Below are 17,364 nucleotides of genomic sequence, written 5' to 3' on the forward strand. Positions count from 1 at the left end.
GTTGATGAGCCGTTAGAATAAAAAGCGCTCTTGCCGTGAATGATCCGTTGTACTCTTCCCAGCAGCTTTGGCCGACAATAATGGTCAAGGCTGATCGGATCCTGGAAATCCCATTGCGCGCCGATCGATTCCCACATCTGCGGCTGGGCCGGACGCAGTGAGTACTCGCAAAAGCTCGTTGGATACCAGTCAGCAGTCGCTGCTCAACCTACGTGAAACATTCGCGTCTTGGGCTCAAAACTCTGTCCAAAGTAGTCATTCGCTTATGAGAATCTTGAAGTCAACATCAGTCACAAAACCTCACATCTTTAGCCATTCGGACACAAAAGTCACTTGTGAGATTGAAGTAGTTGTAGGACTAGGAGCACATTTACACGAGATAGTTCGCTGGGCAGGAGAGCGGGTCCCAATCGTCCGGTTGTTCGCCTCGAGACATCGGCCGAATAAACCGCCGGGTGAACTTCTGCGAGCCGACAGGAGCCGTAGCGTCGAATGCAATCTGAGCATTTGCAGTGGCAAGAGCGAGCGCCGTCAGTGCGCAGTGGTAGGAGGTGCCGTGGCGCCAGCTCAGCGCCAACTCGTCCAGGTAGTCGTGGTCGATGTACGTGCTGCTGTAGTACCACCACGCCAGCGTGACCAGAAACCCTAGAAATGCGCTCGTGAAGCTGGCGAATGCGTGGCAACCCGTGAAGCTGCGCGGGAAGAACATGGACGACATGCCGAGGCTCAGCGTCGCGAAGAACCCCCACAGCGCCATGGCGTACTTGACGGTCTCCAACACCACAAGACACGCCACGTTCTGTGCGCCTTGCATGTACCACGTGAGTTCTCCGCGGGTTTGGCACCAGCACGACAGAGCTTGGGTCACTAGCAAGTCTTCGTTGCTTGAGTCTGTTAGAGGTGACGGGAGCATCGCGAGAGGGTCGGGGACTCCATTGGGCCATTCGTCCTCCTGTCGCGAGTTCTCAATGATGGCGTGCAGAAATGGTTGGCATTCGGAGCTGCCGTTGCTGAGTCGTACGCAGTAGCCGTCGGGTGCGAACGTGAGCTGCTGGACCGCAGTGTCGGCCTCGAGCTCGATGACCGCCCACGAGTGCAGATGCACTGCGATGATGACCAGCATCAGGACTGCAAATTGCAGAACGACCTGGAGAACCTGCAAGCTTTGCAGCATGACGATACAGCGGCGCAGCAATAGCAGAACAGCGAGGTGAGAGGTGCAGCAATGATCGAGCAATGACACTTTGACACACAGAAAGTGTAGCCATATCTCCCGCATCAAAACGACAGCCAATCAGCGTCGAGGACGCGGAATTCGAGCACTGAAATGGCTACATCTGCGTCTGGCACCTTTCTTTCCTGTCATCACGGATTTTGCCCAGTACTGCATACTATTAACACCAAGAGAAACAAGCTCTACGTCACTACGGACAGTGTCATTGTCATTGCCATTGTAAAAGTGTGACGGCGTTGCTAACTATGGCGGCACTGTAGCTGCATGGTCACTGATCTTGTGACACCAAGTGAATTTATGCGGTCGGAGCAGTTCACGTACCTCACTCACCTCTTAAGTACAAACAAATTATTACTTTGACGCTCTATGCAAATGCGACCGCTCAAATACCTTGGGACTCGTGTGTTCCTTGGGCATCACTGTCATTGCGGGGAGTGCTCAAATGGCTTCTTGTCAATCTCGCAAGGGCTCTGCGTAGGCTCCAGACTCAGCGCAACTTGAAGAGCTGCTGGGCCAGGGAGCGTTTGGACAAGTGTACACGGCGAGAAGGTCGTGGTCAAGAAGCTGTTAACGGAGATCCAGGAGAACGGAAACGGATTCCTGGTCGAAGTGAAGATTTTAGCCGCCATTGACCACCCACACGTTATGTGACTTGTCGGAGTGGCGTGAGCTTCCATCGCGGACTTGTGCAAGAGTTCATGGAAGGTGGCGACCTGACCTGCGCTCGCTGCTGGGTAGGTATGAAGCCAACCGATATTGCGTCGACTTCGACCGGCAAAAGACCACCATTGCAATGAAGGTTTGTAGTGCGCTGGCCCCCAAGTGACCACAGCAACTTAAAGTCGCATCTCAACGCTGCGATGGAAGCCAATGTGACCAACTTCGGCACGTCACCCAAGCAGACATACAAGACATCCACAGACAGCAAGAACTCGACGCTGTGGATGGCCCCTGAGGTGCTTTGTGGAGAGATGCATGAGACTGACACCGACATGCTCTCATTCGGCGTTGTACTGTCGGAGCTGGACATACACGTACATGGATTCTCTGTAACACAGCCGTCTTGAATGCGAGCACTCGATCGCCGGAGTCATCTCAATCGCAGGTAACGTCGGCAATGGGATATCTCTTACTAAAGGCCGAGAAAGGAGTGACAGACCGAGTGCTTCTCTGTAGATGGACAACGGATGAACCCTCAGCCAAGACATCTGCATCACAGGCCCGAGCGAGTGGTGCTTCACTCCTGTCACAAAGAGTTCGTGACGATGTCAATGCAGGAACTCGCGCCGAAGAGCTCCTCCAACTTGCAATGAGAGCGCTGCACCCAAATAGGACGCGGCCGCTATTGTCCTCAGCCCCGAGGACTTGGCAAGCAGCGCTTCCTTTGGCGTCGCCCTGGAAGCTGCAAGTGCAGCGAGGAGCAGTTATTTCGATACATTTGAACTGGAGTTTTGTATGGACCATACAAAATGGAAGATGTTGAAGTTGCATGGACGAGACGGTGCAACGTTGCCTGGGCAATGATCACATGGCGAAGATGCCGCGAAATGCTGCTCGTCTTGCCTTACCGCTGGTGGTGGTTGAATAGATCTACCACGGTACGCTACGCTCAACTCGTTTTTCACGGAGCAGTACAAAGTACTTCGAAGTACTTGGCGCGGCGTATTAAGGCGGAATTCGGTGCCAATCGCTCATAAAACGGTCCTTGAGCCTTTCCCCGTCGCTCTCCACTGTATGTCGACGGACACCGAATGCCTGCCTGCAAGCGTCCTCCTCCTTTACCGGATTAACCTTTGGGAGCGTGCACTGCATCAGCTGCCGATCAGTATGTACACGTATTCAATAGCGACGACCTGCATGCCCCACACACCGAAAGCAGGTCACCGTGGTCGGATGAGCATCGCACTTGAGCTGGGCTGCCTGTACGATGCCATGACGCGGGCCTCCCGGCTCTGGTCACTTGAAGTGGCAAGGGTTCGCGTGAAGCTTCGTCAAGAGCCGCCTTGCACATTGGGCGTCACGGCAACAGAGCAGTTAAAATTCAATTGCCAGCAGCAAGTAGCAGTAATGCCGACTTTGCAATCAAAGGCAAGTCGTTGCTCTCCAGTGGCGATTTCTTCCAGCGTGTACGCACGTCTCTTCACCAATTCACTCCTGCCACCGTCCAGTGTATACATGTATCCGGTAACCACCAAAAGTTACATTCGTATACACGCCCAACTATACACTTTCCGCCCTTTCCAGTCGGTCGCGACAACGCCCTCAAATCGCGGGGCAAAGGGGGACGGCCACACCGCAACCAAACAGCAAAGAGCGACAAGCCGTCGGCCGCCCCCATGCGCATGCTGGCGATGAACTCGCTCATGGACGACGCCGAGCGCCGACGCCAGCAGCCCAGCCCTGACACGGACAAGGAGGACGACGATGACGCGGCGCCCGTGGATGAGCTGGACCCCGTGGACGGCTTCCCCAGTCCCCCCGTGCGCGCGCGCTCGCGGCGGCGGTTCGTCAAGCCCGGCCAGACCACGTACGAGCTGTCGTTTTCGAGGCCCAGACGCCGCGCAGGAGCCGTGAAGAACCAGAGCCAGGACGAGTGCAGGCCGGCGCTGCCCGAAGCTCCTCCTCCGCCGGCCGTTTCGTCGCTCTCGAGTGTCCTGACGGAGGTCATGACCGGAAGGAACAAGGCGCTCAACAACATCGTGGACACGACGCCGCCCCAGCCCAACGTGTCGTACGTCATTGAGCACGCGGTGGACGGGACGCCGTACGTGGCCGCCTCGGACGGCAACAAGTACTTTGAGAACTCGACCATCGGCCAGATCTTCTTGAAGCCCGCGCCGAACCACGCAGGACCGCGCGGACGGCGATCCGATATGGACTTTTTGCAGTCAGGAGGATGGAAACACCAGCAATCGACGAGGCCCTCGGACTTTGTAGGGACGGAAGCAGCGACCAACAACGTGCCGACGGAAGTAGGTACCAAGACGAGCGAACAGGACGATGTTGAGACGGATATTGACGCCAAGAAGGGCTCCAAGGTGCTGCTGGGGTTCAAGGGCTTCCAAATGGGCAAGAAGAAGGACAAGAAAGGGTCTGCCAGCGACTTGCATGCAGTGCGGGAACAAGACGACTACGCCCATACAGCGGTGTTAGGCACGGCGGACGTGATCGTTGAGTCGAGTGTTGAAAACGAGTTTCCGATGCTGGACCCGGAAAAGGTGGACCGGAGTCGCGGAGACTCGAGCTGGGAGGTGCCGACAGTCAAGACGGAGGTGCGGCAAGAGCGTGAAACTCACCCGCCCACGACGATGGAAATGCTCGACGCCAGTGACTCGCAAACTGCTCATCAAGCGAAAACTGACGCGATGGCTGGCTCAGCGACCAGCGGTGACAACAGAGTAAGTGGTGGTAGTTCGCTCAGTTCGCTCAGTGCTGCTAGCTCTAGCAGTTCTTCCGGTGCAGGGGCAGCATCATCGAAGACGCTGCCTCGGCTGCAGCCGAAAAAGGACCTCCCGGCGCCGCCACTGGCGTTCGACGCGTACGACGAGGACGACAACCCGTTGTGTCGGTCGTTCCAGAACGTGCGCGATGTCGACTTGATGCGGTCAAAGTCGGATGAGCTTGACGACGATGAGGAGCATGATCATGGTCATGACGAAGAGCATGATGACGCTGCGGCCGCTGGAGATGAAGGCTTTCCGGATGTGAACTCGCCTGACTTCGCCGGTCGTGTTCGTGTGTCATCGGGCGCTACGAGCGTGGCGGAGTTTGTGGGTGGCTTCAAGGGCCAGCTTTCTCGGCGATCCGGTACCAGCGGGTTGGTGAACCGCAAGCGCGCCGTGCGGCATGCACGTTTAACAGCAGCAGAGCAGAAGGCAGCAGACCTAGCGCGGAAAATCCGTGAGGCTCGCAACCGCATTCCGCTCGAGTTTAGGGACGAGTACATGTCCCTCGCTGCACAGAATGAGCTGCAGAAAAAGAAGAAGTGGCGTGCTCTCGGTCGGCACGTCCGCTTTAACGCGGAGGTACAGTGCCGGGAGTTTGAGGTTGAGTCGGAAGATGAGGACGACGATGGTTACGATAGTCCAGACGAGATCGTGGACGCCGTCCAGTTGGTGAGCAAGCGCGATGTTGTCCATGCTGAGGACGTCGTTGCCGCACTCCCGATGGAGCAGTTGGAGCTGCCGCTGGAGGAGTTGACTCAGCCGATTGTCCGCGGCTTTGAAGCGCCATCACCACCGGCCCCAGGCGTCGACGCGGATGCAGATGAGGATGACCCGCTGACATTCTCGCAGCTAAACAACGATAAGCGTCTATCGTTTTCTGATCTCTGATGAGCTCACTATGGAAAGGTGGAAGGAGGCACCCGGCGTTGAGCGGGTAGTAAGTAGCGTATCTATTTGGACGAATGCAAGCGGGAGACGGCCAGGACGAGAGCAGCAGCTCCGCTAGCTTCGCCGCCCATAATTGAAAATTCATTGGTTTCTTCTATTCCTCGTCACGCGGCTACCTGGCACGATCGTCTGCAAGCAGTGAGCCACCACAGGGTTACTCGTTGACGTTGTGGTGAATCTGGCTCACATCCTCGTCCTCGTTCAGAGCGTCGATGAGCTTGTCGAAGGTCTCCCGCTGCTCGTCTTCCAGATCCAGGAACTCCTTCGGGTTGTAGATGAGCTCAGAGATGGCAGGCTCCAGCCCAGCTTCCGCGAACCCCTTGCGCACGGCAGCAAGGTCGCTGGGGTCACAGGTGACCTGCGCCAAGCCTTCACGAGTCTCCACGTCGTCCGCACCTGCTTCAAGCTAATCATGCAACGCATTCCCAACGGTCAAGACCACGAAACATCGTACGCTGAGCTCCAGCAGTACGTACAGCGATCTCCATGAGCGAGTCCTCGTCGATCTCTCCGACGGGGAGTTCGATCTGCAGACCAAATGCAGCACAACGTCAGGATCGACATCAAAACTATCGAAAGCGATGCGAATCGGACCGCACCTCGAGGTAACCCTTGCGCTCGAACATCCAGGCCACCGAGCCATTGGTGCCCAGAGCGCCGTTGTGCTTGCCCAAAATGTGGCGCAGCGCAGGTGCAGTCCGGCGCTTGTTGTCCGTCAGCGTCTCAATCTAAACGCCAGCAATTGAGCAAACGGAGCCCATCCAAACTCAACAACAGCTACCAGCTCACCATCAGCGCGCTTCCAGACGGACCCGAGGCCTCATACAGCACCGCCTCCGCATTGCTGCCTGTACACAAGGGCCAAGATCTTTATCAGCCAAGTCCTGCCCACTTTAAGGCTCCAGTCTCCACCCCACCGTCTTTTCCTTCCACGCCACGCTTGATCGCGGCCTCGATCTTGTCCTTGGGCATGTTGGCCGCCTTGGCCTTGTTCACCGCCGCCGCAAGCCGCTGCAAAATAGCAAAACCGAAATATACTCATGAGAATTCAGCACCAAAAGTATCTTCACCCCTCTCTCCATCCACGCACCACATTGTTGGCGTCACCTCCCACCGCTAAAGAACCACAAAGCACCAGCAAATGTCAACAACCCACCACCAATGCCCCAGCCCGCAACAACTCCATCCTCACACTTAGAAATGACCATAATCTCCCGCGCCAATTTCGCGTTCGTCGCCGTGCGTTTCTACGATCAATGAACAATAAATAGTGAGCACACGCTGGTCCGGTGCCGTTTGCCTCTTGACGCACCGCGTCCGTGGCGTTTTTCTTGCCCTGGATGGTGGGGCCACGGCCCATGAAGCGAACGCTCTGGCTGTAGACGCAGAGTGGGGGCGCGAGCGAAGGAGCTCCGGAGGGCGGCGGCGCAGCGGCGAGCGAGCATCATAGTAGGGTGGTACCAATAAGTGGCATGTGCGGTGGATGCAGAGGATACTGTGCTGTTATACAGTTACAGAGCAGGTCAGAAAGACAAGCTATTGGCTGATCCCATTTCCCCAACTGTGAACTCGAACTGGGGCTCCTTTCCCATAGAGAAGCCGATGACTGGAGAACTAACGGGTGCTTACGAAGCCTCGAGCGTTCGCACCGTTAGGATGAAGCAGGTTGAGTGGGGCCTCAGTTTCCAATTTGTATCGATCCAGTGAAGAAGAGAGAAAACAAGTCGAAATGAAGGACGACGACCTGCTGAATGCAGTGTTTCGGTTCAAGTACAAGTCTCCCAGCGACCGCCAGGATGCAGCGACGTGTGCGGCTTTGAGCAAGTGGTTTGCTGCATTTGCAGCCAAATTGGAGGCTGTGGAAGGGGCCGAGCACAAATGCTGCCGTCTGGAGCCGCTCGCAGACGACCGAGTCGTTCCAGCCTCTGCTTTCTCTGCTCATGAGGTTGAGAGCCTCCGACAAGTGGCTCGACGTCTCACAGCTTCAGGTGGCAGACACCAGCGAGGTGACGTGTGGTATGATCCATGGCTGCCCATGTACGGCTGTGCGCTGCAGCGAACCATGCTGAATGCGACCACAGTGAAGCTCGATGTGGTTTTTGTTGACGGGTGGGAACGCACGCTCCATTTCTTGCCGACCGGCGGGTGTGTGCACAGTGCCGTCCCCAAGACGCACCATATCTTGCACTGTGCCGACCTAGGACACGGAGCTGGAGATGAAGTTTGGCACTGCGTTTGCTTCCGAGCTACACAAGGCCAAGTCTTGCAAAGGATCTGAGAGAAGTGCGGCGAAAAACGAGTTGGGCCATCAGAAGACACCGCAATTCATTGCTGCAGTCGTGAGACGTGCCGTAGCTTCGGTGATGCAAGGCACCTCAAGCGTTAGCTCCGTTAACGTTGCTGCTAGAGGAGGTACGGCGGATGTGGGACAACACACCGGGGGGCGAGCGCGAGACACATGTTGGGCTCTTGTTCAGGCGGCGATCGCCCACAATCTTTGCTGTGGACGAGGCCTTTTCCGGAAGACAATGGCCACGATTAAGCTGGGGCTGCTTCAACTGACAGTCCACGAGGCCGAGAGTATTTTTTGTCTGGACAGCATGAATCTACGAAATGGGTGCTCGTCTGTAGACGACATGTTCTATATGCTGCAAGCTATCGTCCTGCACATTGTTGATCTCCTCGAATGCGGATATGACGTATCTGCATTTCAGAAGCAGTGCACAGAGCTGCGATCCCGCATTGACGATTTTGTTGATATTCTGAATTGCCAGGGTGCCAAAAGATACACATTTCCGGGAGCAGACATCCTTCGGGAGCTTCATCAGTTGGAGTGTGGTGTGAAGATCACTTCTCCAAAGTGCATCAAGGACCCTGACGACCATGAAGGCAACACTGCAAGCCACGATCGAGCGTGGGCAAATTTGGAAGGGTGCTGCTTTCTAGATGGGTCATCGTGCAGCTTAAGCGAGCTGCTCGGATGGATGAAATCAAACGCGGCTCCAGCTGCATACAAGGGCATCCTTATTCTGCGGACTGTGGAAGCATTCATGTATGCGGCGTCTCGTCAGTTTAATGAAGAAGTCTGCAATCAAGAACCTTTAGATTTGGAGAGAATGCAAACGCTTGTCACGGAGTACCAGGCAATCGCGAGACAGTGGCACCAGCACCGGCAGATGACATCCGTTTTGAATGTGGAGCAACGGAGTCGGGAAATGCTGGTGGCGTGGATCGCGTTTTGCTTGTTCACCAGAAATGTGTTGTGGAAGTGCCTTTATGCGCGCAGTACAGCATTGCGCTTGACTGGACAGACCTAAAGGTGGCTGTTTTGAGTGACCGGACAGCGATATCTGCTCTGGAGAGCGTCACTCGGTATATTCGCGGGTGGAATGTGGCAACTAGTGGACCTCCGCTGTTCCACTTGACCAACCAAGACCCAACCTTTAAGTTCGGCCAGTCTTTCGGTTTGAGCAGCACTAGCATGGTGGACATTTACAACCGCGAAGTTGAAATTTGGGAAGCGCATGTGAGAGCAAAGTGGAGCGTGATTGAAAAAAAGAAAAGGGAAGCCGCCGAACTCCGAGCTGAGATTGCACGCTTGAACGAGAATCTCTGGACAAATCAACGCGCTCTCGCAAATGAAGAGGAACGGTTGCGTCTAGCCTACCCTGGTCGACACTTACAATGCTACCGAAGAAGCAGTGTTAGAACACAATTGAAGGAAGCAATTGACCGGATTAGCTGGACGATCAGGCAAGATGAAGAAACGCTTCAAAGAACGCTGGCAACTCCTCCGTATCTGGTACGACCGCTCCCTCCAGCGCAAGGCCATGCACTTCAAGTGATTTTCATGCTGACGCTGCCACGAACGCTTGAGATTCTGGGCAGCCTGTGTCTTACTGCACAGCGAGCGCTCGCGCCGGCCGGAGTAACGTCCGAGATGATGAACTTACCGATGCGAAGCCCTACTACCTGGCAGCTATTTTATTATCAGTACGCGCCAAGTAGAGCACTGAGTGCGACGGCCAAGATCTTCACTGCAAGACCTGCTCCATTTTCTCTCCCAAGTTCTTGGGGACCCAAGACTGTCGACGAACTGTACTATCTTTCTCAGTACAAATCTCAATGTGTGTGGGATCCTTCCTTGCATGGCACGGCATTGACGTGGATGGACGCATCGGGAGCGAATGTCAACCCTTTTAATGCTACAGAGTCGAGCGTGATCGACAGCTTCATCGAGCAGTTACCTCAGTCATACCGCCAGCTCCAGTGGATGAATTCTTGGCCTGGTATCGGGGATATACGAGGGAATTTGGTGTATGCAAAATTGCATCAGCAGCCAGAAGAGTTCGAGAAGGCGGCGTTCATTGCACTTGGATCGCTGCGTGCATTTGCCAATCAACAGTATCGAAAGCTGCAGTGGGCTCTTCTTGAGGACATTTTTCCGTGGGGACATCCATCCGTGAAAACTATCGTGCGGCAGGCACTTTACCAAGTTGGTGCTCTCACTAATGATGTCACGCCGAAGCTGTTGTGGAAGACTGACATGCTCCAAAATGAGAGGGGTCTGGAGGTATTTTGCTCCACGCTAGAGATTATTGCTGGTAAACTGGATCAAACCCCGCGTAATTTTGAGAATGTCCCGCTTCTCAGTGAACTGGCGGGCTTTGCGTTGCAATTCACGCAAGAGGCGAAACAAATCGTGAAATTGTTTGCTGGGATGGCGAGGCGATGGGCGAAGAATGCGAGCTCTGAATACGAGGAAGAATCTTCACCCCGCCGAATTGCTGTGATCCGACAAAAAGAGAGCGTTCTGTACGGCTACGCATTGCTTGCCTACACACTGGGGTCATGGGACGACGAAATTGCGCAGGAAGTTTGCGAGCTTCTCGTGCTGTTTCGCAAGTCATTCCTCTGTGCTAGCGTTACTCTGCGTTGTACCGAAATAATGATTGGTGTGGAGAGCAGGATTCAGGAGATGATGGCCCGTCGAACCCCAGAACTGATCGAGTATGTGAATACGTGCGGTACCAACACAGTTCTTACTGGCTTAGTACGTTTGGTGAGTACAACATCTCCAAATCGACTGATCTGGAAGCAGTTTAAGGAGCTCTCTTTGAACAACGGGCAGCTTGGAAGTTGCTTTGAAGCTTTTGACAATCCGTCAAACACGCACTACTCGATGAATCTCTTCACGGGCGTCGTTCTGACAAACGGGTATGTACCCGGGGGTCTACCGGCAGAAATTCGAGAGCACGAGCGATTCCAGACTCTGTTCGGTCGTAGCAATTTTGAGGTATTCTCCACGAATGGTGTGCTTCGAACTGAGCGTACGTTTTGCGGTCGCTTGTACGATTTCGCACTGCTAGCCGACGGAGGACTTTTTGTCCAAGAGCTTATTGCAGATACTTCGGGTGCAATCACCAGAACTCTTCAATTATGCTCGGCTGGTTGGGTTAACACATTGGCCGAACTGCTTCCAGCCCGACTAAGGGAGCTGTATTCACACTGGTACTGGGTGGAGCAAAACTGTATTCTCTTTCGACCGACCGAGGCTAAGTGTCGTGAGATATTTTTTGCTGCAACGTTGAATAACGGGAACATCATGCAGTGCTACAAAATACCACTCAGCGACACGAGTTACCCGTACCAAGATATTATAAACCGTCTGGATGGCTACGACCGGTTTGTACAGAAGGATGTGTCACTTCTCGAAGTTTTCAACGTACTGGCGAAGTTTGAGGAGGAGAAGTTTCTTCATCCGCTGAAGTCTCCACTCGAAGTGCTGAAGATTGAGTTACCGCGGTTCAAAGTGAGCTTTTATCTGAGCAACGAAATGCAGTTCGAATCTGTGGAGCATAAGGGGTACATATTGGCGACAAACCAGCAGTTTGAAGACTTCCTGCCGCGGTTTAGACGATACCTTACGTTGGAGCTTAAGGACAGATCTGATACGTCGCGGTCGGAACTTCGCATGCTGCTTCCAGTTGGTTCTGTAGGAGATTCTTCTGAAGACATCGTTGATATTAGCCTTCCAAGCGAAGCAGATTGTACTATTGGTGTTGCGTGCTACGACCTACACCGCCGATTAAAGACGTTTGAAACGGAGACGATTTGCGCGAGACTGCAACTGGCCGCTGTTTGTACTCGAGCGGGAACGAATGTACCGAGCAAGCGCCTGCAAATGACTGGAGCAGAGGCTGCTCTGCGAATTCTCCGTGCGTGTCGGTCGAGTAGGCCATTTTCCGACTTGGAAAGGGGGGCTTTACTAACGGTGTACAAGTTGAGCTACCGAGAACCAGCAGTGAAGATTTTGGCCTTGGCGTTGCTGACAGACTCAAATCGTCTAGCGTTTCTTTTCGGAGGAACACAGCCGATTAACACGGTGATGGACAGTGCCGACGAAAAAGCTGAGTACGCGGATTTGATTGCTGAGCGAGTCCAACGGAATCCTTTGCGTTCACAGTTTCGTAGCAGCGAGGAGAAGTTAATTCTTGGGCACATGCAGCATGCAGCAATATCGGGTTCGCCTATTGAAGTGGTGTCATGTAAGTCACCTCCTGGTGCGAACGACTACGTGACATCTACCGAAAAGGAGCTGAGTCTTTTCGTTAGAGTCGATGTTACGCCAAAAAGAACAGCACCTCCACTGCCGTTGAATAGCAGCACCGCCAATGCCATGGGCGAAAGCATGCTGGATGAATTGAATGTGAGCTGGAAAAGCTACCACTCGCAGGCCCAACCGATGTTAAGGGCTCCACCGGATGTACTACTCGGAGCATTCACGACAATACTGAGTGATGTTGCATCTCGTCGACTCGAGACTGAAACGTACCTGTGGGATGCATTTGCAAGAGCTACGAGCAGCATCCGTGACTGCCTTCTCGGCCTTGCCAATTATTTACCGCTTCTCACCATGAGTGATATTGTGCAGTGCGCTTTCGATGACGAAACCCTTCATACACTGGCGCCGAAGTTGAGTGAAAAGGCGAGAGAGAGCTTCAAGAAAGGGGTCCTCCAGTATATGGAGCTGTGCGTCCTGGAAGACAAGGTGGAGAGACTCATCTGGAAAGCAAAGCGCAGTGGGGAGTTGTCGGACGCGCAGCTCGTTGATGAACTAGTCAACGAGAGACGGTGGTTATCGTCTACATATCCTTATTGGTTGGCATTCGAGGTTGAGGGGAGGTTGCAGATCCGACACGAACAATTCGTAATCGCGCAGCACCTTATCAATGGCCCAGGAACCGTTTGCCAATTGAACATGGGTTGTGGCAAGACGCGAGTGATTCTGCCAATGCTGTTTCTGTACTTCACGCAGAGTCGGTGTCCTCGAGTTGTACGTGCTCACTTTTTGAGTCCTCTGCTCAGTGAAGCGCGGCAGTTCATGCACCGTTACTTGTCGGCGTCCAGTGCTCGCTTAGGTATTTTCGAGCAGCCATTCCATCGGCAGATTGATTTGGATACCCGCAGACTCGAATTCATGCGCGACACAATTCACGACTTGAAAATGTATGGCGGTATTCAAATGGTAGCTCCGGAGCATCGGATGTCACTGGAACTAAAGCGCTTAGAACTAGGCAATGACAGCCCTGCTGCTGAGATGCTGGATGAACTTCTCGAGAGCGACCAATTCGTGGATGTACTTGACGAATGTGACGCGTTGCTCCATCACAAGTACCACTTGGTGTATGCAGTGGGCACCCCCATTCCGCTTTGTAATGGGATCGAGCGATGGCAGGCCGCAGAGGCCCTGCTTCGGGTCATTGCGGACACATCCTCGAGCTCTCGAGTCGCGAGCGTACTTCTGGCTCCTCACGTTGCCTGCTTCTCGCCGGATTACGCCACACGCTTGGGTGCTTATATAGGAACTCGCCTCAACACTGTCGTGGAGAGAACCAAGGCATTACGAGAGCAGCTCAAGAAGGCTTTGGTCCTGGACCTGATTGACAACGCTCCGTTTGAGCTCATGTGGTTGAATGCGTTTGGGAGCGGAGACGCGAGTGAGTCGCTGGTTACGGCTATTACTGACCCGGACGTGAGTTTGCAGGAAGCCCTTGGCGATTACATGCAGAAGCTCACACCATATACATGTCAGTTGCTAGCTTTGAGAGGACTTGTCGCGTTTGGTGTGTTGGAGCACTGCATGGAGAAACGCTATCGGGTCAACTTCGGTCTACCTGCACCTGGTACGCGGCCGAAGAAAATCGCGATTCCTTTCCGTGCTGCTGATGTTCCTTCGGACCGATCTGAATTCAGCCACCCTGATGTTTGCATCGTGCTGACCTTGCTGGGGTATTATCACAGTGGTCTCACAAACGCAGAGGTTCGAAATGTTTTCCGAATGCTGCTGCGCTTGGACATTTCGGAGCAGCACCAGCAGTATGATCGCTGGTACTCTAGCGTCGAATTGGGCTTGAACGAGGAAGACCGGAAGGCCTTATGTGATGTGCGCCATATAAGTCTTGCCGACGCCCAACAGTTCAAGACACTATGCCGGGTCTACGAGTTCTGCGTGGAAGCCATCAACTTCTACCTTAATACGTGTGTCTTTCCGAAGGATACTCAGCAATATCCGCAACGGTTGGCACGAACGGCGTGGAATCTCGCAGCAGGAGACAATAACATTGGATTCTCGGGAACGAACGACAATCACCGCTTGCTCCCACTCTCTGTGACGCAGCAAGAGCCAAATGAGCCCTCACTGCTGGGAACGAATGGCAAAATGATCGACAAGATTCTCCAGGTAGCGCAGAGCTACGAAGCAATCCGCCCCGGCCCACAAACTTCACCAATTCCATGGCAAAGTGTCCTCCTTTTTGCAGTTGATAAGCGTGCGCAAGCTCTCATTGATACGGGCGCACTTCTTGCAGGCGTCACAAACCACGACGCAGCAGATTTTCTTCTTGGGCTGCCTGGCTTTGACTTCGCTGGCGTGACGTACTACGATGGTCGGCAAGAGCACAACTGCTGGATGATAGCAGAGAAGGCTCGACAAGTTAAGGTGTCTCTGAAAAACGCGTCAATGCTCGAAAAGGAGACGTTTGTGATTTTTGACGAAGCTCGCTCGAGAGGATCCGACATGAAACTCCTTCCGGATGCTGCAGCTGTACTGACACTAGGCCCGAAGCTCACTAAGGACAAACTGATGCAAGGCGCGGGTCGCATGCGGCAGCTTGGATGTGACCAAACGCTCTGGATTGCTAGTTTTGACGAGGTTGCACAGAGTATCCTCCAAGCCAGCGGGACATGTGATGCTGCAGATTTGGCTGCGATTGACGTGCTGAATTGGGTCATGGCCAACACGAAGGAAGAAGCTGTTCGCGGGTTGCTGGAATGGGCAGGAAATGGCATTCACTTCCGAAAGACTCAGCTCGACCAAAAGGCAGAGCTAGTGGATGACAATTGGGCACTGGAAGCGTTGTACCAAGAGAAGCTCCGTATTGACAAGGTCGCTCAAGTGATTCAGTCGAAGGCTCAGATTGACTTCAAGGAAGCTACCGATGCGTTGGTCTCTAAGATCTGCCACCGAGGATTAGTGTACGGACTTGATGAAGAAGTGTATGTGACATCGCACACCGATGAATGTGAGCGAGAGCTTCAAGTGGAGGAAGAAGTGCAGCAGATGCAAGAGGTCGAAGCGATGGTATGCTCGCCCACGAGGGAAAAGAGCTGGAAGTATAGCGACATCTTACGAGCGCAGTCGGTCGAGAGCCTCGATGGGGTCGTTCAAGTGATCGACATGACAAAATTCATTCGCCAGTGGATTTCCCCCAAGGAGTTAGCGGATCTGTCTTGGACGAAGGCTCACATCTTCGGAACAGAGAATTTTTTCGCTACGATTATGGCACGGACGGGCTTGGACCGCATGAACGACTTTCTACGAGTGGTTGATGTCATATTGGTGTTCACGAAGGGTCAAGTGCTGCTGGTGTCTGAGTGCGAAGCTGACCATATCTTGGAGTTGTTGTGGGCCACTAATGGGAGATCACCGCCTTGCCACTTCTGCTTCGTGAACCTAGCCTTCGCTTGTGAAAGCATCGATCGTGTCGGGGCGCGCCCTAATTTCCAAGACGCTTATTTATCGGTTGGTCCACGTCTCGATGGAGCTCTACCGATGCTGTCAACTATTGCTTGTCGCCTGTACAACGGTGAGACGATGGTTGCGAAGCACCAGCGAGCTGTAGTTGAGTTCCCGCTCCGTGAGTTGCTTCGTCCTTTGGTGCAGCGAGAGGTGACGCTGAGTAATTTTGTGAAGTCGCGAGGCTCTAGCCACAAATGGACGCGCTCGTTCCTGCACGAACTCTGCTGTCGAATGGATCTGGAGGACTGCAAGTGATGTATTTTCCGCTCCAGGAGTTGAAACATTTTAATACTTTGTTGCTCAAGCTCAGCGACCAAGTGCCACCACGAAGAGCTTCTTGCTTGAAGTCGCGTTCTCCTAAAACAAAAGTATCATTTGTTTCATGTATGGAATGGTTAACAGTGTCTGCTGCGTGCTTTACCGCTACTAGGATGAATCTCGCCATGCTACAGTAAACTGTAGCCCATCTCAAAACTGTAACCTTGTCTGGCACAATAGACGTACTCTCCGTCTAAAGTCCGACCCATCATTGCTCAACGGATTGGATATTTGCAGCCTACAACCGCGGCCTCTCCGGCTGACCACGTCCACTCGATGCACCTCCGTCTCCTGCGTCTAACGAGCCTCCAACGGCGTGCCACAAGCCGAGAACGAGCCATTCATCGTTGCCGAGTCCTGCGCCGTCAATACCAGAGGCCCGAAACGACGGGCAACACATCGTACACTTTACCAGCCAACACACGCCGCAACAATGGGTTGAATCGCGAAGCTAGCGGCGGCTAGACACCACTCCAGCTGCTGCTGTTGTCGGGTGCTCAACGACGTTTTGCACTGCGTCACGATCCGCGACCTGGTGGCACACTCGGCCGTGTACATGACCACTTTTCAGCAGCAATCGCTGCGCTTCCAGATCAAGATGAAGTAATAATGCGGACGGAACGTGAGGTGCTAGGCCAAGTTGATGCTTTTCCACGTGCTGCACGAGCTCCTCGAGTCTTTTTGACGGAGAACGACGGGTGCAAGTGCAGCATGGGTGGTTCCAGACGGTGGACGAGGTGCTCAACGCTTGCGCGCGACCCACTACGATGACAAGTGGACATCTGAGGGGAACCGGAGGCGCGTATTCACCGCTGCCAGCACTACGGCTGCCATGAGCAAGGGGATGCTGGATGAACTGCAATTGATTGGCACTGCTACAGCTCTCAGACTCACATGCAGCTGAAGGTTTCACCGCGGGAGTTGCTTGGTTCATTTACGAAGATGTTGCATCCCCTCGACATGAGACCGAAAAGGACTCGCGGGACGCATTTGCAAAAGCTACGACCCGCAGCTGCAATCGGCTTCTCGCACTGTGAATTTCTTACCACTGTGAGTGATATCGGGTTCGTTGACGAAACTCGTTACGTGTGGCCCAAAACCTGAATGCTACAGCGAATTTCAAGAGAGGAGTTATCGGAGCTGTGCGTGCTGGAAGACAAGGTAGAGAGAATCATCTGGAAGGCTAAGGAATGCGGTGAGCGCTCATTTGACGGATGCCTGGTCAATGGTCATCGTCAGAATATCCGAATGGTTGGCATTCGAGGTGGAGGGGAGCCTGCAGATCCGACACGAGGAATTTGTGACTGTGCAACATCTGATCAATGGTCCCAGGACCG

The 17,364-nt window shown here is 53.8% G+C and overlaps 4 protein-coding genes across 4 annotated transcripts; 2 read left to right on the plus strand and 2 right to left on the minus strand.

Moving 5' to 3' along the window:
- Positions 1–965: 965 nt before the first annotated feature.
- Positions 966–1,268, minus strand: KRP23_2922 (uncharacterized protein; the record flags this gene model as incomplete). Its single annotated transcript, XM_067895824.1, has 1 exon — positions 966–1,268. The coding sequence occupies one exon, from the start codon at positions 1,266–1,268 to the stop codon at positions 966–968; it is 303 nt and encodes a 100-aa protein (XP_067750279.1).
- Positions 1,269–3,570: 2,302 nt separating this feature from the next.
- On the plus strand, positions 3,571–5,568 carry KRP23_2923 (uncharacterized protein; the record flags this gene model as incomplete). The annotated part of the gene is made up of 1 exon (XM_067887712.1): positions 3,571–5,568. One exon carries the CDS (start codon positions 3,571–3,573, stop codon positions 5,566–5,568), a length of 1,998 nt encoding a protein of 665 aa, XP_067750280.1.
- Positions 5,569–5,782: 214 nt separating this feature from the next.
- Positions 5,783–6,988, minus strand: KRP23_2924 (putative transcriptional regulatory protein; the record flags this gene model as incomplete). The annotated part of the gene is made up of 8 exons (XM_067887713.1): positions 5,783–6,034; positions 6,105–6,155; positions 6,228–6,356; positions 6,418–6,476; positions 6,546–6,639; positions 6,719–6,744; positions 6,821–6,875; positions 6,941–6,988. The coding sequence occupies 8 exons, from the start codon at positions 6,986–6,988 to the stop codon at positions 5,783–5,785; spliced, it is 714 nt and encodes a 237-aa protein (XP_067750281.1).
- A 369-nt stretch (positions 6,989–7,357) lies between these two features.
- On the plus strand, positions 7,358–15,964 carry KRP23_2925 (uncharacterized protein; the record flags this gene model as incomplete). The annotated part of the gene is made up of 2 exons (XM_067887714.1): positions 7,358–7,817; positions 8,772–15,964. 2 exons carry the CDS (start codon positions 7,358–7,360, stop codon positions 15,962–15,964), a joined length of 7,653 nt encoding a protein of 2,550 aa, XP_067750282.1.
- Between the last annotated feature and the right edge of the window lie 1,400 nt (positions 15,965–17,364).

The sequence above is a fragment of the Phytophthora ramorum genome (assembly GCF_020800215.1).
Source record: "Phytophthora ramorum isolate Pr-102 chromosome Unknown Phyram_PR-102_s0002, whole genome shotgun sequence".
Classification (NCBI taxonomy): Eukaryota; Oomycota; class Peronosporomycetes; order Peronosporales; family Peronosporaceae; genus Phytophthora; species Phytophthora ramorum.